At 44.1% G+C, this 24,119-nt stretch overlaps 1 protein-coding gene across 4 annotated transcripts in view; it reads left to right on the top strand.

Annotated features, from left to right (window-relative positions):
* LOC135109622 (paired box protein Pax-6-like) overlaps positions 1-24,119 on the top strand; it is a 34,735-nt gene that overhangs the window by 6,260 nt on the left and 4,356 nt on the right. The window contains exons 1-5 of one of the 4 annotated variants that reach the window (XM_064021064.1): positions 12,522-13,572; positions 19,180-19,362; positions 19,806-20,001; positions 20,434-20,648; positions 21,941-22,167. In XM_064021064.1, coding sequence (XP_063877134.1) covers positions 13,467-13,572; positions 19,180-19,362; positions 19,806-20,001; positions 20,434-20,648; positions 21,941-22,167 — 927 coding nt within the window. In that variant the 5' untranslated portion in view covers positions 12,522-13,466. Of the gene's footprint in view, positions 1-12,521; positions 13,573-19,176; positions 19,363-19,805; positions 20,002-20,433; positions 20,649-21,940; positions 22,168-24,119 lie in introns of those variants that run through there. The other 3 variants (XM_064021083.1, XM_064021055.1, XM_064021073.1) reach the window with 3 other exon arrangements.

Raw genomic sequence — 24,119 nt, 5'->3', positions numbered from 1 at the left:
TTTCTTTCTGTCCTACTATTCCTCTCCTCTCCTTTCTCCTTTCTTCGCTCATTCATATCATTATCAATCACGCTTTGTTTTTTGTTTTGTTCTTCATTTCTGTGTCTGATTTCATACATTTCATCCACAGTTTTGTTGTCATTTTCTGGTTGTTGCTTCTTGTGTCCTCTCGTGTAGCCATGTCGTTTACTGGTCTCTCTCTCTCTCTCTCTCTCTCTCTCTCTCTCTCTCTCTCTCTCTCTCTCTCTCTCTCTCTCTCTCTCTCTTGATTTCCTCTCTTCCTCTCTTCAGCACTAACAAACCACTTTTCCCCCTTCTCCCCTTTCTCGCTCGTGTCTCTCCCCTCTCTCCATCCCTCGTCCTTCTCCCCTCTCCCGCACTCGTGCCTCTTCCCCTTTCCCCCTTACCCTTACTCTCCCTCGTGCGTCTCCCCCTCTTCTCTCTCTTCCCCTCTCCCTCATTGTCTCTCGTGCCTCCCCCTCTCCCTCTCCCCTCTCTCACTCTCCCTCGTGCCTCTCCGCGTGCCAGTCATTACGGTAATTGCCACCCTCACCCTCACAATAATCATGCCACGCAGCCCTCAGAGTTTATCGTCCTGCGAGGCTTCCTGACGAGGCCGCCCTAATGGCCCCCTCCTGCCTGGCACCCCGTCCTGACGGGTACTCATCCCCTCTCTCCCTCCCTTCCACCCTCCCTTTCTGGACCGTCTGCTGGTGTGTGTGTGTGTGTGTGTGTGTGTGTGTGTGTGTGTGTGTTGGGTAATGACGCAGCCAGCCACGTCACGAGATATTTTAGTTCCTCAATGCCTTTTCTTCTTCCTCTTTCTCATCCTCTTCTTGTTTCTCTTGTTCCTCTTACCTCTCCTATTGTTCTTGTTTTTTCGTATTTGATGATATTCCTTCTCTGTTTTAGAATATTCTGGTTCATACTCTTCCTTTCTCTTCTTGTTCTTTTATTCCTCCTATTCCTTTATCGCTTGTTTCTCATCCTCTTTCTACTCCTCTTATTTCTCTTATCCTTCCGGTTTCTTCTGTTTCTCTTGTATTTTCTTTGTATTCTTTCTGGTTTCTCAAAGTCACTTCTTTATCCTCTTCTTTTTCCTCTTGTTCCTTCTGTTTCTTCGTATTCTCTTGTATTCGTTTTCTAACATGGGATAAATTTATGTTCTTAGATCCTACATCCTCTTCTTTCTTTTCATATTCCTCCATTTCCTTTACATATATATATATATATATATATATATATATATATATATATATATATATATATATATATATATATATATATATATATATATATATATATATATATATATATATATATATATATATATATATATATATATATATATATATATATATATATATTTTTTTTTTTTTTTTTCATATTCCTCTGTATTTTTTTCTATTTTAGGATAAACTCCTTTAAATGTTTCATCTTATTCGTACTTCTTCTCCTCCATTCTTCTCTTCCTTTCTTCTTATGTGCCCATTTGTATTCCTTCTCTATTACCTTTTTATTACCCGTTCCTTCTGTGTACTTCGCCTTCTTGTTATCTTCTCTTTTCCTATCGCTAGATATGTTCCTGTTGTTGCTTCTTTATCTTCCTCTTATTCACCTTGCCTCTGCATTTCTTTGTATTTATTCCTTGTTACCTCTTCATCATTCTTTCCTTCAACATATTAACTGGCCTTCTTGCTTCTCTTCTTTACTTATTTTTCTCATAGATATGTTCCTTTCTTTTATTTCATTCTGTCTTTCTCATTTTGTATATTTTCTTTTTATAATCATCTCCATTTTTTTGCGTATGTATGTACGGTTTTTTCTAAGCACACGATTTTATTTTGTTTATCAAGTCGTGAGTTTCGTTTCTCATATATATATATATATATATATATATATATATATATATATATATATATATATATATATATATATATATATATATATATATATATATATATATATATATATATATATATATATATATATATATATATATATATATATATTATACGTCATTCAGGTTGTGTGTATGTACATATTTATACATGCTTTTCTTTACTTTCCTAACACTTTTCTTTCTTACTCTACTGGTGTGTATTATTCACCGCGTATTCATCTCTATTATTCCATTCCATTCGTATTCGGTGTATATGTGTTTCATCATCATCCTTTACTTTCCTGACGCTTTTTCTTCATCTACCGGTGATCTGTACAAGTATTATTTACCGCATATTCATCACTGTAATCATTTATTTCCACCACTTCATGTCGCTATTCTGTCTCTCTCTATCCATCATTTTCTTTTCTTCTGCCGTGCCTCGTAAATATTATATTCGATGCTGTTTTCCTCCTTTCTTTATAGCCTCGTTCGTCCGCAATCTTGTACGCACCTGATGTTAAGTAAAAAAGAAAGAAAAAAAAAACTTACCTCACTATTCTTACACTTCACCCCAAGTCTCCTTTGTTCGTGGGCTGGAGCGTCCTTGTCAGGTGTGGGGTGTTGAATTCCTGGAGCTGAAGGACCGTCTGGAACATCCTCCCGCGCCTTTAGTGCTGGAACGTTCCCGAGGTTTTGATGTTTAACTGATGGTGGAGTTTGTTTTTTTTTTGGGTAGGATTATTTGGAGTTTAAATGTTAGTGGACTTGTATGGTTCTGAACTTTCGATATCAGATGGCTTATTTATTTATTTATTTATTCATTTACTTAGTTATTCATTCATTTTCTGTTTCGATACTTAGGTAGTGGTGGACTCGTGAGATCCTGGACTTCATTGTTTAGTTGGAGATGGACTTGTGTTATTCTGGGCTGGGCTGTTTAAATATTGGTGGACTGATGTGTAGCTTTGAACTTTGATTTTTTAAGTGGAGGTGGACTTCTGCGGTTTTGGAGTTTGTTTTTTGGATTATGATGGAATTGAGTGATTCTGGACTTGACTGGTTAGATAATGGTGAACTTACATATTTAGATAATAGTGAAGTTATTTAGTTCTGAACCTTCTTATTTAAGTAACGGTATGATGAAGTTTTGTAATCTGGTATGAAATGGTTCTGGCCTTTGATGCTTAAATGCTGGTGGCCTTGTATGTGGTTCCGAGTCAGACGATATAAGGTTGCTTGACTCACGACCTCTTATCAGAATTCAGCTTTCCAGGAAGACAGGCTCATTATTTTTAATGGAAGCTCATCATCATATTTTTCATTCGGTTTTTCCAGGCTGCAATTTCGTCCTGTGGCTCTCGGCAAAAATTCCTCGATCACCTTCTTCGTAGGCGTTGTAATTATCTTGAGTTGTGTAAATACTCGTAAAAAAAGAGTTAAATGGATGTGTTGAGAAGGAGATTTAGGACAAAGCATATTAACTTTATAACTCTAATATTTCGAAACGATATAGTGAACTAGACAATAAAACGTTTCTGGTTTTCATTGTTTTCTTCTTACTGTTTTTTGTTATATTTTGTATTGCCATACGTGATAGGAAGGAAATTTAGGACAAAGCAGATTAACTTTACACATCTAACAATTCAAGTACCACCCTTTATGGAGACGTATAGGGGAAAGTGTATCGAATTACGTCAGCATTTCTGGTTGTCTATGTTTTCTCACCACTTCTTTTTCTTTGATTTTTTATTGTCATGTTTTCACCGCTGCCGGCCGAGTTAACAACAAAAGCAGTTACTTCGCCCCTTGACTGCTAGTAACACCATGACGCCTCTTATCTGAACAAACATACGTGCCCTTACTGAAAAGAAATATGACTACAGGCACTGGAACATTAGAACTGTTCTGCCGTTCCTTCTGCAGTTACCGGTGTCCTGAAACTTTACTCTAGCCCTCACTAGACCATTTTATTAGCCATTTACTGCTTCGGTCGTCCTTTGTTGACATTCAGGACATTGTTAGAATGTTAACTTGGACATATATATAGAAAAAAAAGAGATAATAGAGATTAATATTATGTTTCCTAAGCTACGTTTTCAAGAGACAATAGTACAAAGCTGTCTGAAAAGTTGCAAGTAATTATGGGAAAAAACTATTTTGCAATGGAAAAAAAAAATTAAACATGGCGAGCTTATTTATTTATTTATCTATTTGATTATTTATCTATTTGTTTATTTATTTGTTTGTTTGTTTTTGTGTAAGAGAGATCGGCCAAAGAAAAGAAATGGATAGAAGAAAGAAGCCCACCCAAATGCCGTTCAGAATTAAAAAAAAAAAAGAAGAAAAGAAAAAAGAAAATAGTATGATAACCAAGAAATAAGCCAGTTTTATTTCCTGAGGTGTCTTGAGATGCGTCCTGATCAGCTTATAGAAAAAAAAAAAGAAGAAAAAAAAAATGTAACCCAGACTAATGAGCGGAGTATAATGAGCGGGGTTACTGCTAGGACTGGAGAGGTCAACGTAAAGGGGGGGGCGGAAGAGAGAAGTGAGTGGGCGTGGCGAGGGGCTGCGGGGAGGGGGCAAGGAGTGTGGGGACTAAGAGCTACGTCGCAGTAAGCCGGCCATGATGGTGATCCTTATCTGTCTTCCCCAAATGCATGAAATTAGGCAATTTTAGATAATATCTGGTCTGGACTACACGGTTGACCTGACTCAGATCAATACACCACCTGGAGCACACGCCATCCCTCACCCCCCTTGATACCCCCTCCCCCTTGCCCCCTTCCCCCCTCCCCCATAACCCCTCCAAGCTCACCCCACCTACTCCCGCACTCCGCCATTTGTTCCTCATGCTGCTCTTCCATTGCCACCACCACCACCACCACCTTTTCGTTTTCCTCCTTTTATATCGTACATAACAATCTCTCTCTCTCTCTCTCTCTCTCTCTCTCTCTCTCTCTCTCTCTCTCTCTCTCTTTAACTTGTTCTTTCCATTCATACAAAAGCGGTTACACTTATGGATAAAGAGGAGGAGGAGGAGGAGGAGGAGGAGGAGGAGGAGGAGGAGGAGGAGGAGGAGGAGAAGCAGGTGGAAGAGGAGGAGCAGGAGGAGGAGCAGGTGGAGGAGGAGGAACAGGAGGAGGAGGAGGAGGAGGAGGAGGAGGAGGAGGAGAAGCAGGTGGAGGAGGAGGAACAGGAGGAGGAGCAGGTGGAGGAGGAGGAACAGGAGGAGGAGGAGGAGGAGGAGGAGGAGGAGGAGGAGGAGGAGGAGGGGTAACTCTTTGCCACAACGTCTGGGAATCACGAGCAGTTAGTTGCACCTGACCGAAATTAAAAAGGCATTAGGTAACAGATCTGCACGTGCCGCAACTCCAACGATCTTTGTATAGGGAGCTGCGGTTCAGGTGGTGATGGGAGCGCTCAGGCGAGGGAGTCTGAGAGTCTAATAATCAAGCTGTGAATATCGGTGACGCGCCGCTGCATAATTCATACTCGTTCCCTCCCCACAAAAAAAAAAAAAATAAAATAAATAAATAAATAAAAAAATAAAAAGAAAAGAAAAGAAAAAGAAAAGAAAAAAGAAAAAGAAAATAGAGCAAGAAAGAAAAATAAAAAAATAATGAAATAAGAAAAAATAGATACTCGCTGTATATTAGTGACATGCCTCGTTCCTCCCACCAAAAAAGAGATCTAATAAATAAATAAATGGATAAATTAATCAAATAGGTAAACAGATAAAAAGAAATCATGATAAATTAGAACAAAGAAAAGTAAAGAAAAAAAAAATAGGAATAGGAGAACCAAGAGAGAAGGCAGTTAGACTTATATTTTGTTAGGTGTCTTGAATGAGACGTGTCTTGGTGGGGTTATGGAAAAAAAATTGTATCTCATCTTGCATGTGTAACTTTGAACAGGCTGTGTTGGAAGTCTTTGTGGTTTTTAATGGTATTTTAATGATTCTAGTGATAGTAAAGCAAGGAATCTGCTTCGTGAATGAAATAGAATCCCTACCAGAATCCGGTTAATCATCTCAGTGGCCTTTGGAGATAGTTCACAAGAGAGGCTAAAGTAATGAAGAATGCAAAGCTATTTCTTACTATTACTATTTATATTTCTTGTTCAGGATTAAGGAAAAGATTTACTTATGAAAAACTCCATAAAGTGCGTTGTAAACCTTTCCTAACTCCTCCATTCTCTCATTGTTTGTCTGTCTGTACTGTAAGTTCCCTCTGACCTCTACTATCTGCTCCTCTCCCTTTTTTTCTCTCTCTCTTTGTTTATTGATACATTGCACTTACAATAAAACTGCATATATAAAAAAAACAGCGGCGGTTATTCTTAGCAACTGTGGGCGAATATTACGAATTCCATGAAATCGATACTCACACACTGACTTATACACGTAAATTTCACCTGAAGGCTATTAGACACTTTTTTTCTTTTTTTTCTATTGTGATGAGTGTGTTGTTGACGCGTCCTCATTCACTCACTTATTCACTAGCTCCCTCCCCCCTCAATCATTCACTCATTCAAACACACATTCATTCAACACAATCAGGCCACCCACCCACCTAGCCACTCATTCACTCACTCACTCATTCACTTATTCACTCATTCACTCAACCCACCTTGTTACTCACCCACTCATTCTTTCATTCCCTTAACCAGCTCAACCGCCTACCCATCCACTCATTCACCCACCCATCAATCCTTCACTCACTCATTCACTCACCCATTCACCTACTCACTTATCTATTCATTCACTCACTCACTCACTCACAACACTGTATTTCTCTCATAAACAGGCTGAGGTTGTCTGAAGTGCAGTAGGAATTGGGGAAGGGGAAAGGGAAATAGGGAAGGGAAGAAACGAAAGTAGAGGTGCAGGAACAGGCGTAAAGAAGAGAGGGGGGGGGGGGCTGGTGTGGTGCAGGAGGAGGACAAGTACAGCACGGTAAAGGGGAGAGAGGGGGGAGAGGGGAGGGAGCTGACCCTGTTAAGAGAAGTATTGTGGCGGAATGACGCAGGAGTGTGCCAGGCAAGCAGGCACTAAGTCAAGCTTGTTTCAGGCAGCACCAGACAATGCTCTCTTTATCATGATCTCGAGGGAACGCTCCTCCTCTCCACCCATCGCAGTATGGTTGACAATCCAGCGGGAAAGCGAGGAGAGTGATCCGTATAGGAGGCATCGGTGTAGCCTTATCTTAGCCCGAGCAGCCGGCAATTGTGTCACGAAGGGCGGAAGACTCGGGTGCCATGCGTGACTTTTATCTGACAAAGGTAGAAAGTGGGTTGACCAATCTTCCCGCTTCTTGGGTGAGTGTGGGTGTGCTGGTGGACTGTACTGCATATAGTAGGTAAGCTCTCTATAGGAACGGGTGATGCGGTAATAGGCTGCAATCTGTCCTGCCTCTCAGCGCTAGTCGCCAGAGGGTCGTAAGGAGTCAAGCTGAAAGTGATAAGGAAAAACGTAATTGTATAGTATTTCCATGACGTTTATTCACCTTGAGAGCTGGAGACGTGACACTTCTCCAGCAGACTTAATCCCGTATTTTGAAACGCTTTACTCTCTCACCATCACCATGACCATTTTTAAAGGTCACAGAGATGATTACCCGGATTCTCAAGAGTGTTTGTCTTGTTGATAGTGTAGAAATCTCGTTAATCTGTCACTAGAACCATGAAAAAAACACCCTTAAAAAAATCAGTGTAAATTTAATTACAGGTTTTTGAATGTTGTGGAGGTGCGGCGCGGAAGTATTTCAGAATTTTGTCCTTAGAAACAAGAGACCGTCAGAACGCCTAGTCTGGTGCACGGCGGGGGACGGGCGGGGGAAGGCAACGGAAAGACATCCGCGAACACCCGCCGTTAGCCAAGCGGTGAAGAGTGGCGTGGCGGCAGTGACTGAAAATGGCAGGTTCCTTTTGGCAAGATGGCGTCGACTGCCTCGCTGCTCCCCTTTGTCTCGGTCACGGCTGAGCGCGGCGGAAGAACAACTCCCAGCCGCGTGTAACACTCGCTCTGGTTGGCTGTCATTGCCGCGTGACTGACCAATTATAGCATCCCGCGCAGCTGTTATTGCCGACAGGGACGACGAGGGGAAAGGGAGGAAGGGGATGGAAAAAGGGAGGCGGTAGAGACCATAACTAAAGTATGCACATAAACATTATATTCTCTTTACTTTCTCACCACGTCCCCTCGATATAAGTCAAACCCTCCCTGCATCCCTCCCTCCCTCGCACTGTGAAGCGTGAGGTGCGTGCGGAATACTGCTACACTGATCTATATAGGGACCAGTCGGTGGTGACTAAGTGTCCTCGTCAATGCAAGTGTGTGGTTTCTCGTGGCCTTGCACAACCCGGCCACCCACTTGCCCTTATGAGCGAGTCGTGCGTGACGCCTATCGCAACACCGCCCACTCACGGAATCTTGAAGGAAAGAGCGCCTCCTCCTCCTCCTCCTCCTCCTGAGCGGTGACGTTACGAGGATTGGGATGGGATAGGAAGGGGAAGGAAGGGAAGGGCTGGGGAGTCCGGACGTTTGGGGGACGGAAACCAGGCACATGTGTACGTAGTGTGTGTGTGGAGGGGGGAGAGAGAGAGAGAGAGAGAGAGAGAGAGAGAGAGAGAGAGAGAGAGAGAGAGAGAGAGAGAGAGAGAACGCAAAAATGAAGAGGGATATACAGGAAGAAAATATTAATGTTAACAGCACACACACACACACACACACACACACACACACCATTATCATCATCGCAGTTCTCGGTTGTTAGTCAATAATAACACTCATTAAGGTATGAAAAGAGCTTCCTTAACAACCCTCCATAGACGCAGACGAATGCCGTTCTGTCTTTTAGGGAGAGAGAGAGAGAGAGAGAGAGAGAGAGAGAGAGAGAGAGAGAGAGAGAGAGAGAGAGAGAGAGAGAGAGAGAGAGATGTTAAAAGGAAAAGGAAACTATTCAGGATTTCGTTTTCTGTTCGACTATTGTCTGGATTTTTCCCAGGTTTTGCCACCGTTTTTATTTATTTTCCTTCCTTCTTTTTAGATAAAATTTCACTCTATAAACTTTCCTTCATTTGATTTAGTTATTTGTGTCTCAAGCAGTTGTCTGTCTGTCTGTCTGTGTGTCTGTCTGTCCTTTTGTCGATCCACCTGTCTGTTTGTTTGTCTGCCTACGTTTCCGATTGTCTGTCTGTCTCTCTATGAGTTTGTATGTATGTATGACTGCCTATCTGCCTTTCCGTTTACATACCTGTCGATCAACCTTCCATTTTTCTGTACGTCTACCTGTCTGTCTGTCTGTCTGTCTGTCTGTTTGTCTCTGTCTCTCTCGCTGATGGCAGTAGGTGGCTAAGCGAGCAGGGAGAAACAGAGAGAGAGAGAGAGAGAGAGAGAGAGAGAGAGAGAGAGAGAGAGAGAGAGAGAGAGAGAGAGAGAGAGAGAGAGAGAGAGAGAGAGAGGAGAGGGAGAAGGACGGGGCAGTGGTGGTGGCGGGGGAGCCGTGCGTTGTCCAGGGCAATAACTACTAAACACACTGTTCATTGTCCGCAACCACACGCGGAACTATCTCTGTTCTGATCTCCTTCGTTCTGGGGCACACCCACCCACCCACTCACCCACCCACACCCGCACCCACACCCACCCAGCTAAATAACAATCCACACCCCACACACGTAAGTACGCACGCATTCCAACATTATTTTTCTCATCTACACATATACGTACACACTCACACACTCACTCTAAAAATCTCCCATCACTCACTTCCCTCACACTCCCCTCAGCTCACACTCCACACGTTCTTCTTCTCATGCATATCCACGTACGATTCTTTCATACGTAATTTACCGCTTCCATCCCACACCTACACAGACATAGAGGTCATTTGCACATAATATATCCTGTACAGTATATGCATGCCGTACACAACACGAATCAACGCCCACATTCTTCCCCATTTGTGTGCAATACTCGAGGTGCTGGTGGGGAGGTCGACAGGCTAGGAAACGTATACAGGTGTGAATAGTTTAGAGACAGGGAGTAAATTGGGCTGGTCTTGCTTGACTTAAAAGGTGTAGTTAAGTGTCTAGATAGATAGATAGATAGATAGATAGATAGATAGATAGATAGATAGATAGATATGTCGATAAGTAGATAGATAGACAGATGGAATGACTAATTGAGTGACAGATAGATTTATTGATTGACTTAATGACCGACAGATTGGCAGATGTGTGTGTGTGTGTGTGTGTGTGTGTGTGTGTGTGTGTGTGTGTGTGTGTGTGTGTGAACAGGCGCCGGTGGTCCAGGTAGAAGTGAAGTATCATCAAATTACAAATGAATATATGCTAATGTCGCAAATGTTTGAACTGAATTTCTCCTTATCTCATCAATACCTCTCTCTCTCTCTCTCTCTCTCTCTCTCTCTCTCTGGAAATGCAAGACAAATTAGACGACGGCGGCGGCGACGTGAGGAGGAGGAGAGGCACGGGTGACCATTAGCTCCTCGCATCCCAATGTAATTTCTAGCGATTCGTGCCAACCTTCATGCGGGTCGTGACACTGGTGCCCTACCCTCCCCCGCGACCCCTGTGTGTGTGTGTGTGTGTGTGTGTGTGTGTGTGTTCTTTCTTCTGTTTCGGTGGTGCTGTTTCTTCTGCGCTGTATTGTTTGATTCTGTTCGCGTGTAAGTGTAGTCGTTGTCTCTTTTGTTTGTAGTGTAAATGTAAAGTGTCTTGCGTTGTGTTGTGCTGTGTGTGTGTGTGTGTGTGTGTGTGTGTGTGTGTGTGTGTTGTTCTTTGGTGTTGATCTTGATGAGAGGTTATAGATGAAAACACACACATGAACTTCTTATACTAACACACACACACACACACACACACACACACACACACACACACACACACACACACACACTCAAGGTTTCCCAGTCTGGCGTGGCATTTCTCGCTTTCCCATGATTTCTCCACCATTCCCTTCACCTACCTCTCCGTACATACACTCACTCCCTCACGCTCGGGTGGACCTAATTTATAGCGTTTTTATGGCGTGAATTGTCCATTCGTTGCTGTTATGTAGGGCGCCTCCTGTTGTGAATGTCTGGGGTGTAGCTGTCGCTGTCACCTCCCGCATGTCGCCCCTCCTGCTGGGGTAAAAAGTGCCATGAGGACTCTTTCACTTCTTCTCTGTTCGCTTTCATTGCAGTCTTTGTACGTGACACACAGTTAAGGCAATTATTCTAACGCCTTTTTTTTATGTTAGTTAATGAGTCTAACGAGTGATAACAATAAGCGAGAGCCAGGTGGAGATGTCATTATTCGTCATTCCTGAGCACCCTGCCTGTCAACGCACCCATGAATATGATAACTTTTCTGAGATAACCAGGGGAGGTTTCAGGATGACCCCTTCCCCTATGTGTTAAGAAACGTGTCTTTAAGAAGAGAAGTTGAACATTCTCTTGACTGGTAAGGCAACGGAAGCATAGAATGTTGGCTTCGATGTGTTGCGTTAGCCAGGCGGAGCTCGTGTTGACATGCGAGGCTCTGACATACAACCCTGAAGTTCGTGTAGAAAGCGTCCTACTTAGAGGCAAGAAATCGTAAAAAGTCAGAACGCAATCAACCAGATAAGACGTCGGCCATTTGAGAGTTGGCTGTTACATCGTTGCTTTTGTAGTAGTTTGAAAAGAAGAGTCACGCATGAGGACTGTGCTGAGTGTGCGGGGTGGAGGGTTAGCTACTAGGGAGAGTGGCGAGGTGGGGCCAGTGTGTGTGTAGACTAAGGAAGCTGCTCTGTTCGTTAATCAAGGGAGAATTTATAGTGTGCAAAAGTAACACGCAGAAAATTTTCCAAGATAATATCTAGAGTAAATATACACTATTTTCATATCAGGAGCGATTGATAATTGTTGGTTCAGTATATTCACCCTTACTGAATATTCGTTAAATTATAGTTATGTTTGTGATATGATGCTTTATATGACTAATCCCAGGGTGACTGTTGACCTCTTTTTGGGGCAACACGTGGACAGCGTCAAAGAAGGTGCTTTTTTTTTTGTACACTTGATCTTTCTTTGAACTGCAGACATCTAATCAGTCAGCGATTGATCGACTTGTTTCTTCGGCGAGACTCACACCCGGATGTGCTTTGATAGCCCGTCCCTTTCCCCTCCGTGTTGCCCCCTCATCTACCTTCCCTCCCACTCCGCCCGCCCTTCCCTTACACTTCTTCCCAGTGTCATGCTCCACCCTGCCACCCTTCACTCAAGCCTCACTCATTTCCGGTTGCTCGTCGCGAAGAAACAGGCTAATACGCGGCGCCATTGTCTTCTCGGCGCCAGTCGAGTCATAAAACAAAACTTGAAAACACACACGCCCAAACAGACACCGGAAGTCTATTGTGAGGGGATATTAGTTCAACTGGCGTGCCTGAGGCGCCCCGACGAGGCGCGCCCTGCAGCCCATGACCTGCCGAAGGACTACTAGCAGCCCCTCTCTCTCTCTCTCTCTCTCTCTGATTTCATTATATTTGAATTTTGAGGCATGAGTTCTGACTGACCGAGGAGATAAGAGGAAATTACAACAAGGGGAGCAGGTGTAAGCTGAGGGGAGCCGCAGCCGCAGCCCCAGGATTATGGCAACGCCTCGATCCATTATCACTGACTCCTGCTGGGCTCGACTCAGCTTGCAGACTCCCGAGGGAACTGACACTCGGTTATCATTGGCACTGTGTCTGTGATAACATTATCATACTAACTTTTTCATAAAATACTGCTGTAAATGTGTAGTAAAGCAACGTCCAGACTTTAACTCTGCTTCACTCACGTTTGTGAAATATGGTTATCAAAACGCTACCCTGCAACTCTTCCGAGAGACCTTATGAGACTCCGCCCCTCGGCCTCCCCTGCACCAACCAGCGCGCAGTCCTTTCAGCCCGACTCGTCATACGCGTTCGGGAGTCGGTAAGCCCGCCTAGATTTTCCATTGTTCGCCCGAGAGGGCCTTGACGTCGCGCAGTTCAATGACAAACTCGCCCTTATAGGGAAAGAATCGCTTAAGGTGATTTGGTATTCATCGGTGAGCTGTTAAGCGTGGACGTTAAGTAAAAGTCAGTGTCTAGCAATCGGCCATATTTGTCTTGGACGTATGTCGGAGCGCAGGTCTCCAGGTAGAGCGCACCGCCCCGCATCCCACCACGACACTCACACCAGCGTGGACGCACCCAGCAGTGACCTTTACCAGCCATTGTGTGCGGGGAAGCCTCCTCCACCCACTGCAGTACCACAGATCTCCCCTCCACACTAATGGCTGCCGCAGAGAGGCGAACCATTGTAATAATCGACTGGCAAGTGATGTAAGCCGCCCTCTCAAGTGAGGAGTGGCGGCCTGAAGGAAATCTAATTTGTCCAGTTCTTAGTACGTGCGCCTCTGCCCCCTGGTGACTCTGGCGTGAACTACAGTGCCCGCCAAAACTGCCCCACCGCCGCAGAAAACCCCGTGCGATCCCCGTGGAGGATTTGTACTCATCCTCGAACCCAAATACCCCAAAAATAATCACCAGGAACGTCTCTGAGCCACCGCCATGACGAGCTACAGCTACTCGTCCTCGCAGCAAGACCAGTGGAAGGAGAATAACAACAATAACACAACGAATCTTAGCAGCGTGTCCTCTTTCTGCCCCAACACAGGTGAGAAATGTGGCAATAGTGGGCAGGGAGTGAGTGGTAGTGGTGGGGGTGTGAAAAGATGGTGATAATGCTTGGCTGCGTGAAGGAGTGATGGAATAAGTCTCTTCCTCTTTCGTTCCTCCTTCTTTGGTTGGTAAAGGTCTTGTTTCATTCCCTTTAAAGGATCAGTAATGCACCGGCAAGGACACTAAGACACACACACACACACACTCTCTCGCTCTCTCTCTCTCTCTCTCTCTCTCTCTCTCTCTCTCTCTCTTAGATTGTCAGTGAGAGAGAGAGAGAGAGAGAGAGAGAGAGAGAGAGAGAGAGAGAGAGAGAGAGAGAGAGAGTAATAAAGAGAAAAAAAAAAAAAAACAGAGAGAAAAGGAAGAAAAAAATAGCACATCAGACAAAGCATTTTTGTTCATTCCCAAACACTGAAAAGAAACCATTCAAGCAGACACTGAATGGTCGAGTGGACATAACGAGGATACACGTATTATACTACTTGCTTAACAATCTAGACGCTAACGAGAGAAGATTCCTGGCTATTGTAGTGTATATTTTACTGTATACGGGTCTGTATATTCCTGGCGAGTTCTGTAGCATGGCGTGTTTGTAGATCTAATGGCTTTCGTGGACTGGGTGGCTGAGGACGTGGTGGTGGTGGTGGTGGTGGTGGTGTCCCAGTCCTTGTTACTAAAACACGTTACTTGATGGATTCCTGTTGGTTTCTGCTTGACTTGTGCTTTCTTTTGTCTCATCGCCTTTCTCGTCGTCGTTGTCCTCCTTCTCTTCTTCCTCCTCCTCCTCCTCCTCCTCCTCCTCTATGCAAGGTCTACTGTTATCGTGTGTAATCCTAAATCCTTCTCCTCCTCCTCCTCCTCCTCCGCATCCCCCTCTTCCTCCATCACCTCCTTTCCCACATCCCCCTCCTCCTCCGCATCCCTCTCCTCCTCCTCCGCATCCCTCTTCTCCTCCTCCGCATCCCTCTTCTCCTCCTCCGCATCCCTCTCCTCCTCCTCCTCCTCCTCCTCCTCCTCCTCCTCCTCCTGTCCTCTCCAGCCTGGACGTGACCACCCCTCCCGGCAGCAGCAGCAGACCCTTGACCCTCACAGCGGTGGGCAGTGAGGGGCCTCGGGGCATTCTTCTCTCGCGTGTTGTGGCGCAGACTTACCAGTGTTGTGTTGCTGAAACGTTTCCTTATGTCATTGTGTCTGTCTTTCTAGTTATATGTCTGCCTATCTGCCTGTCTGTTGGTTCTATTTGTCCATGTATTGTCTCTATGGTTATATAGTAGTGCTGAGTGAAGGTATGGAATATATTACTAAATCTAGTCTACGGTATCGTTCTGTCTTTTTGAATTGTTGCTTAGAGAAGACGAAGACTGGATATTGACGGCAAGAATCAGGGTATAAGCTGTACTCTCGTTGTGGTCATTGCAGTGCGGATGATTTGTAGCGGCGTTGGTGTTACTGCATATAGCTTATGATTTTGCAACTTTCTGATTACACACACACACATACACACACACACACACACACACACACACACACACACACACACACACACACACACACACACACACACACACACACACACACACACACACACACACAATCGTTTATTAATATTCTTTTATATGAAACCTTTTCAGTTTACATCTGCTAATCCATAGTAGAGATTCTCGTAATTCCCATGAGGCAGTTTATCTAATCTGCAAAAATGAATTCCCACTTGTCGCCATGTCATGTGTGTGAAATGTTTGTTTAAGAGCTGGGGGTTCCCTGCTTAGCCATTCATTTACCTTCATCATGTCCCCGTCAGTGAAAGGCGCGTGACGTAGTCATGGTTGTCACAGGTGATGTCGTGGTCTCAGGTGTGCTAGATGCGGATGGGAGGAAGCAGGTGCATAATTAACATTGAAAAATGCATATCGTCCACACGTGACCTGACACGTGAATTATGGGAGTGTGACACAGCACATTGCGACGGCCAGAGCTTACCAGGCCAAGGTGCCACCCTGTAAAACCAGCCACTGGGAGAGTGTTACCTACGTGGTGGTGCCTCAGTGTTGTGTTGTGGAGCTGCTCGCTATGGCAACGAGGCGCCCTTCCACATGAAATGGAAAGAATAGTCGTGCACGTAAGGGAGTCGCATCGCTGAGTGGGTTGTGGCATTACTCACTAAACACATTTGTTTCATACTTAACCCTAAACTGCGGAGGCCTAAATGGGGGACTTTCCTGCCAAACGGAGAAAACAGACATTATCATAAAAAAAAAAACGACAATTTAAATCTAAAAGGATATCATGATTGAGAAAATTGGAATGTGGAGTATTACATTAGATCAAAGTAGTACATAAATCATCTGAGTAAATATTAGGTATTCAAATTTTGGTGCGTTTCCAACATATACTCATAAAGTACATCATACAAGTAAGAGTAACGCAGATGTAGTCCACATGTAACTCAGATTTAGAAAGACGTGAGTGATCGCATAAATTCTTCAGGTGAAGGAGGAGGACGGGATGTATCTGCTGTCTGACATGCCGCGGACAACACCTGGTGGCAGAGACTTAGAACGCTGATTCATGAATACATAAATAAAGCAGATATACATAGAGAGTAGGAAGAAATGAGGGGAGGTATAACAGAAGGGAGTGAAGGCAGGAACACGTAGAGAGTAGGAAGAAATGAAGGCAGGTAAATTACAACAGACACTCATTTTAAGGCAGCAGGGAATAAAGGGAGGGACAGTAGAAGATCACTTGCTAACACACTGCTACTGGATAATGTCAGACAATCGACGGGAGGAAAAGATGCGAGTATCTGAGAAAATTACTGAAGAGCTTAGTACAATAGCAGGGAACTCCCTTGATGAAGACCCATTTAAGTCCGGAGATTGTATTTAAGAATCGCCATTTCCTGAGAAGTGATGTCTTGGTGTCACTGCAGTAAAGGCGAATAGCGTGGAGAGAAGCACATTTACCACCAACACTACTCGTAAGCGTCCTCGCCGCCATCTCGTCGCGTTAATGATCCAACTGTCATGTCGCTCCTTGTCTTGTCCCAGATGCTATGCAGGGTGCTTATTTTGAGTTTCATGATGATGAAAATGTCTATAATTTGCCGCAGTAACTTTAATAAGATGTATGATAAGTTATGAATGATATGAAGATTTATGACGCTGGATTGAGGTTTATAAGTGATCATTTGCGCTTCCGAATGTCTGCTGACGCGGGAAACTCAGCTTCACTTCATGAGGTGCTTAGTTAGTTGAAGTAGCTTTGTGTGACAGATGAAATGTGTGCATACAGAGACTAATCAGGTGTTTGTGGTGCAAGACGGCGACATTTATGCATCTCAGCCTGTACTTTCAGCCATCCTGTACTTCTGCACTTCCGGCCATTCTCCGGCAGCGCTGGAAGGAGGCAAACGTTTCCCTTAGAAGCATAACCGGGACTTGTGTTATGAAACGCTCTCGGGTTTTCTTACGACTGTTTTCAAATTCCACGGAGACCATTAGTTGGATTCTCTTGTTCTTTTTTTTTTTTCTCTCTCTCACTGATGATGCAGAATCCCTGTTAGACCATCACAAGCATAATACAAGTTCATAAAAAAAAAAAAAAAAAACAGTGACATCTATTTGGGCCTGTTAAAAGTAATGAAGCTAAGACGGTTAAGTGTTTGGCAGTATGGTTCTGGTATTTTAGGAGTGTCGTGACATGTTCTTCGTCCTTGTCTTTTTGTGGGTAGTGTTCCATGCGAGGTGAAATTTATTCTCTCTGTTGCTGTTGCTGCCGCGAAATAATTGAGAGTAGGGTCCTGGTGTTGTATACTAGGAGTGTCGTGAAATTTCATTCGTCATCCTCGTCTTCCTGTGTGTAATGACTCATTCGAAGCGAAATCTAACATGGTCTACTGCGAAGTATTTGAGAATATGGTTATGATATCTCATTCTCGTCGTAGTCTTCTTGAGCGTATACTGTGTTCCAGAGTTAAAAGAGTACACCTATGTTTTATGTGAAGCGAAATATAACTTCTCTGCTGCCGTTGCTGCCGCTGATACTATTGACGGTTTCTCTGGTGTTGTATACTATAATAGGAGTGCCGTGACATCTTATTCACGTCCTCATCTTCTTGTATTGTTCCGTGTGAGACGAAATCTAACCTCTCTGTCGCGTTGCTGCCGCTGTTAATATTGACGGTTGGCCTGGTGTTTGTTGATCACGCCACCATTGTTTGTTGCGGTGATGTGGCCCCATTGTCTGGCTCTCTGCCTCTCCTTGTGACGCGGCGCGCCCACGGCTTCCCCGCTGCGCTGGTGCCGACCCTGACTACTGATGGTGCGGCGCCGGAAGGACCGAAACTCTGGTGACTTATGAGTGCCATCGCTGCAGTGGATGTTTGTAGATTTTTGCAGGGTTACTGTACTGTTGTTCATATTCACACACACTCTCTCTCTCTCTCTCTCTCTCTCTCTCTCTCTCTCTGTATGTATGTATGTGTGTATGTATGTATGCATGTACGTATGTGCTATGTGTCCCTTCAGCGGCAACAGATGCTCATTACCTAACATTGATTCCCCGCAAAACACACATCATCACAAAATTGGCGCAAGTGAGGATGGTCACAGGTGTGTCGCCCGCTACCAACACACTCTCCCTATATACACTGTCATACTACCGAGAATGAGCAGGTGTGGTTGGCCTCGTCAGGAAGCCAACTACACCTGATGCAAGTAAGACCAGATGGTTACAGCAGGGTTGCGTATGGAGGGTGAAGGCAGGGAAGGGTGATATGGGGTGGGATAGTGTTGGCCGCGTGGTGATGGTGGTTGTATTTAGTGGTTTGGTGTTATGTAATTGTTCTCGTCCCTATGGTTTTGGTGCTGGTGTATTGTATGGTATAGTTGTTCATTAGTTAGTTATTGGACTTTATTGTGTGAATGTGTGTGTGCGTGTGTGTGTAACTCGTAAATTCTTTTGTATCGGGGTTGCCACAACAGCAGTGATCGAAGTGGCCAGTCGCCGCACCCACGAGTCTCAACCTGGCCTGCGCGCACCAGCCACACACTCACACACACACACACACACACACACACACACACACACACACACATCACTTAACACTAAACACTACACCGTGACGTTCCTTTCATTTCTTCCTATCCATCAAAATACATCTCAAAAACGCCTCTCATGGTCAAAGTAGGCCCTCAGGCGGGGACACGCTAGGTCAAAGGTTTACCCGCCGCTATAAAGACGTTGCTTGTAAGGAAAAAATGGAATAAATCTTCATGGTAAATGCCGGGAGTGTCCTCAGTTCTTTCCTCATCAATTGGATCCATTGCCTTGCTCCTTAGTAGAGGCGGTAAACGGAGAGACTTCAGGTGGCCACTTGCATTGCTGCGCTGAAATGGAGACGTTGAGCAAATAATGAAAATAAATATAATTACAGTGCTTACTACTTTACTTAAAAGTTTATGATATGAAGGAGATTGTGCATCTTCGGAGTAAAGGATAAATTTTTGCCTTATTTAGATGCATCTATTTATTTCCCCTTGGAACGAGATCCCTAATCAGTGTCCCTTTCTAAGTTTTGTATTTCTTCCTCCAGCAGGTGCAGTGCCAGCTTCCCTCAGAGACCTCTACTCCAGGAACAGCTTCTCGTCGTCCTCAGGGTCATCAGCAACGTCCCCTGCCTCGCCCCTGGACTTGACGCGCTACTCCCTGTCCTCCCTGCGTCAGTACGAGTTGGCGCAGCAAATGGTGTCGCAACAAGGCGCCGTTAGCAAGTTTCTGGGTGAGTGGTTGTGGTCAGGAGGCGCGAGGAACCAGGTGGTGCGCTCGCTGGATTTATGACCCCTGACACTCTTCCTGTGGTTGCTGCTGTTCTGACTACTCCGCTGCTTTTATTACTGTCCATCATTTTTTTCCTCGTCTTCCCGCTGAGGCATCCCTGATTGTCATCTCGGTACTTACTGCTTCTACTTCTACCACCCCACGCTCCTACATCACCGACGCCTCCCCCGCTATTATTCAACCGCAAATGCGCCTGTTCCTCCGCCGGTGTGGCATCCCGCCCCTCCTTCCCTCGCCCCCGGGACGCTCTGTGCCTGTTATCCTTCATCTTCGGCTACCGGAGGGCCACTCATCACTAGAAACCGGCAATTTTTCATTATCTCTTCCTTTTTTGCTTTCACTTCGCTTCTATTTCACTTTACATTTACTCTGTTCGTTTTGCAGGGTCACTACGCCCGCCCGGGGTGATCGGCGGCTCCAAGCCCAAGGTGGCCACGCCGCAGGTGGTGAACAAAATCGAGCAGTACAAGAGAGAGAATCCAACCATTTTCGCGTGGGAAATTCGTGAGAAGCTAATTTCGGAAGGCGTGTGTACGAACTCCACCGCGCCTTCAGTCTCCTCTATCAACAGAATTCTCAGGTGAGTGTTTCAGAAGACATGAAAAAGGAAGATGTACGGCGAGGAGGAAAGCATTACGAATTTTTTACGTGTGTGTGTGTGTGTGTGTGTGTGTGTGTGTGTGTGTGTGTGTGTGTGTGTGTGTGTGTGTGTGTGTGTGCGTGTGTGTGTGTGTGTGTGCGTATAGCAGCATTTGCATCCCACCGGGCTTGGGCAGGAGGTGGTCACTGTTGGAGGAAGAACAAGACGTCAGGCGGTGAGTAATGAGCGCGCAGGAGGAAGCAGCTGCATTATAGAAGCAACATAAATGTCACATCAGATTAGACGCCCATTTGTTACGACGTTAATTAGTTCCATTACTATTTTCATTTACATAATTGACAAGAACTCCAATAATAGACGAGGCGTGACGAAAGTTTTAGTGGGGTGACTTAATTCTCCCTCGCGTTGCAGGAACCGGGCAGCTGAGAGGGCGGCAGCGGACTTCGCTAGGGCGGCGGGCTATGGCTTTTATAACCCGTACTTCCCTTGGGCCAACCCTGCACTCCTCTCGCCCCTGACCTCCACCCTGCCGCTCCAGGCTGCAGCCGTCGAGCAGGCCGCCAACACCGCCGCTGCCAAAGACAAGGGAACGCCCGCCTCATCCGCTGGCCTCTCTGATGGGGAAGGTGAGAGAGAGAGAGAGAGAGAGAGAGAGAGAGAGAGAGAGAGAGAGAGAGAGAGAGAGAGAGAGAGAGAGAGAGAGAGAGAGAGTCAGTCAGGCAGTGTCATTAAGGAAATCTGGTATAAGTGTGTATAAACTATATAATTAGTGAAATTTATCGACATTAAGAAATACAAGACATCCATATTACGAGCAGATAACGTTCGCAAGGAGCAACGCACGGAGTAAATAAAATGAATTACTTTGCTGAGAAAATTAAACTTAATAATAGACGTTAATAAATATATCGATTATCTAATTTCATACATTCCTGAGTTGGTGACTGTACGTATGTCTGTCCCCCACCACAGCAGCAGTATGCAGACTTGCATTACACTTCTTTCCTTATTCTTCGTAAAATATTAATATGGTCCTTCTTTTACTGGTTTTTGAACTCTGTGATAATCTTTATCTCTCATTATCCTTTGAAAATACCTTAGAAATGAAATAAAAAACACTTGATAGTGATATAATGATATACTGATGTATTTTCTTTCTGTAGATATTTTTGTTCTGCATTATGACCAAACTTCTATGTTTTTTTTTTTTTTTACTTGCAAAAAACGAGAAAGAAAAAAAAAAACTTGATGCATATTCTCTTCAGCTGGCGGCTAATGACACTTATTATTTCATGTAAGAAACCCTGGGGAATTTTAGTAAATAAAAGTTCGACTTCATGCAGTAAAAAAGCTTTACTAAACATTCGATCACTCACATTGCTCTTGAGTGCGGCTTGAAATTTGTGATCTAAATTTGCACAAGGCCACTTTATCAAACTCGGAAGCCACAGCAATCAGAGGCTTAATCGAATGCTTGGCCTTCATTGCTGCGAGGACAAACAGTGCTGGTGACGCAGGTGCGGTGCTGATGTGGTGCTTGTTGGCTACCATAGGTTTCTTCTTTGACACCGGTTCTATGTGACCTTGTTTTTTTGAGGCGCTAGAAGTCGATCAGTTTAGTTTTCCAGTTCCTTTTGAGACGAGGATGCACACTACTGGTCATTTTGGTATAGAATTAGAGCAGTTTTCGTATTATTTCGTATCTTCTGAATCCGATGTTACCTTATTTTCACGTCTTATTTCTTCGTTATTTATCCCTCCATCCCTCTCTCACTCTTTCTCCCTCACTCCCTCTCTCCATCTCTCCCTCCCTCAATGCCTCCCTTCTCTCCATCTCTCCCTGCCTCAATCCCTCCCTCTTTCTCCAACCTCATTTACCCTCCCACACACACGAGCTCACACACCCTTCCATCCCCAGGTTCTCCCTCACATAAGGACGGGGCTTCTCTCTCTGTCCCGACACCAACAGACCTGAGCACCCACTCGCCGCACTCCAATGAGGTCAGGTTTCGCCGCAACAGGACCACCTTCAGCTCAGAGCAACTAGAGGAGCTGGAGAAGGAGTTCGAGAAGACCCACTACCCTGATCTGCCGACGAGGGAGAGGCTGGCGGAGAAAACCTTACTGTCAGAGGCGAGAGTACAGGTGAGATGACCCTGTGTGTGTGTGTGTGTGTGTGTGTGTGTGTTTGTGTGTGTGTGTGTGTGTGTGTGTGTGTGTGTGTGTGTGTGTGTGTGTGTGTGTGTGTGTTTGTGTGTGTGTGTGTGTGTGTGTGTGTGTGTGTGTGTGTGTGTGTGTGTGTGTGTGTGTGTGTGTGTGTGTGTGTGTGTGTGTGTGTGTGTGTGTGTGTGTGTGTGTGTGTGTGTGTGTGTGTGTGTGTTTGTGTGTGTGTGTGTGTGTGTGTGTGTGTGTGTGTGTGTGGAGCGGTGGAGGGAGAGGGAGAGGCATTAGGAGCAGGAAAAATAGTAGTAGTTATACTATGGCGCTAGAATGACGCGGTACACTTGTGCTAGGGAAAGAGAGAGAAGGAGAGGGAGGGGCGAAGTGGCAGGCGGTACACGAAGGAGTAATAGGCCAGAACACTTGCTGCACTTACCTACTCTCTTATTTATTTATGTATAGCATGACTCCAACAATACACACACACACACACACACACACACACACACACACACACACACACACACACACACACACACACACACACACACACACACACACACACACACACACACGACCAAACAACGTGAGCTGTGCATACATACATACAAACCTCTTTATCGTTACACCTGTGAGCGGTAAAAAAGTTTACGTAATAATCAGTGCGACAATAATCCTCTCTGACGACGCGGACGTTAGTAAAAGTTAAGTTTTTCACTCCTACGGGAAAACTCGTATATTATTCTTTTGTATTCGGTGTGCTACTTCAACATTTGTGTTTGATTGAGATGGAAGTGGAAGGTATACCACAAATCACGTATTCTGCAGGTGTGTGTACGGGTTGAACGGTTTTGACTGGCCAATCTGAATGAAACTTTTTACTTTTCATTTGTTTATATATTTTTATTACTTATTCATTTAAAATCTATTTATTTATTTGTTTATTTATTTATTTATTATTTTGAAGGGAAGGAAAATGATACTTATTTCTTTATTGGTTACACATTTTTCTTATCCCATAATCACCAACAGTATCATAGAGAAATAATTTAACGCTACAGTCTCCTAACTACTTACGCAGTAAAAAAAAAAAAAAGTAAAGTGAATCTCTTACTTGCTCTTATCTTGACTCGTGTCTATGTAAACGGTATCTTACAGTGTCTTGAATGTTAACAAAGGATGAACATATCACTAAATAGGTTAAGCGAACTTTCTTTTTTTTTTATCAATTTATAGTTTATTTCCCTTTACATGTTAGATACAATTACAAAATTATGGTAATTATCAGACGGCCTTATTGTACAGTCATTACTAAAACCCTGTCAACGTCCCGTATTTTTTTTTTTAATTAGTCACAGTGTTTTCTTTCAGCCTTAGAAGTTCGCTGATCTGCTAATGATCTTGTAAAGCTTGACAGGTTACTGATAAGGAGATCATGGAACTCAATAGACGTGAATGAGGAAAAATCCGAAACACAGTAGGAGCAGAAGTGAGGATACTCTATTTCTAACCCAGGACTTATTTTTTTTTACTTTTTTTTTTTTTTTTATGAACGTGGCTTATTACTCAGCTATGTCCACTTATTATAATTTACCTGTTCAATACTACAGACAGCTTTCAAACAACATAAAACATGTAATATTTTATTCAGAATAGAGGAAATCAAGATACATCTGTAATGGACGAGTGACAAAAGGCGATTTTCAACCATTGAATTATACAAGAAATATCAGTCTAACTTTAATGATATCCTCTAATTACAGGATAATCGAATATTCATCTAATGCCGTGGTACTGAAAGGATTAATTGAAAAGGTTAAAATATATACTGTCATGATATTGCTAATCTGCTGAACAGACGACCCTAATTCAGGAACAGAATGATAGCTACAAAATTACTAAACAATTGGTTGAACAGAATCAGGAAGGGAACAGAC

The sequence above is a fragment of the Scylla paramamosain genome, chromosome 2 (genome assembly GCF_035594125.1).
Source record: "Scylla paramamosain isolate STU-SP2022 chromosome 2, ASM3559412v1, whole genome shotgun sequence".
Lineage (NCBI taxonomy): Eukaryota > Metazoa > Arthropoda > Malacostraca > Decapoda > Portunidae > Scylla > Scylla paramamosain.
The sequence above is the reverse complement of the archived record's forward strand: the minus strand, read 5'-3'. Positions and strand labels throughout refer to the sequence as shown.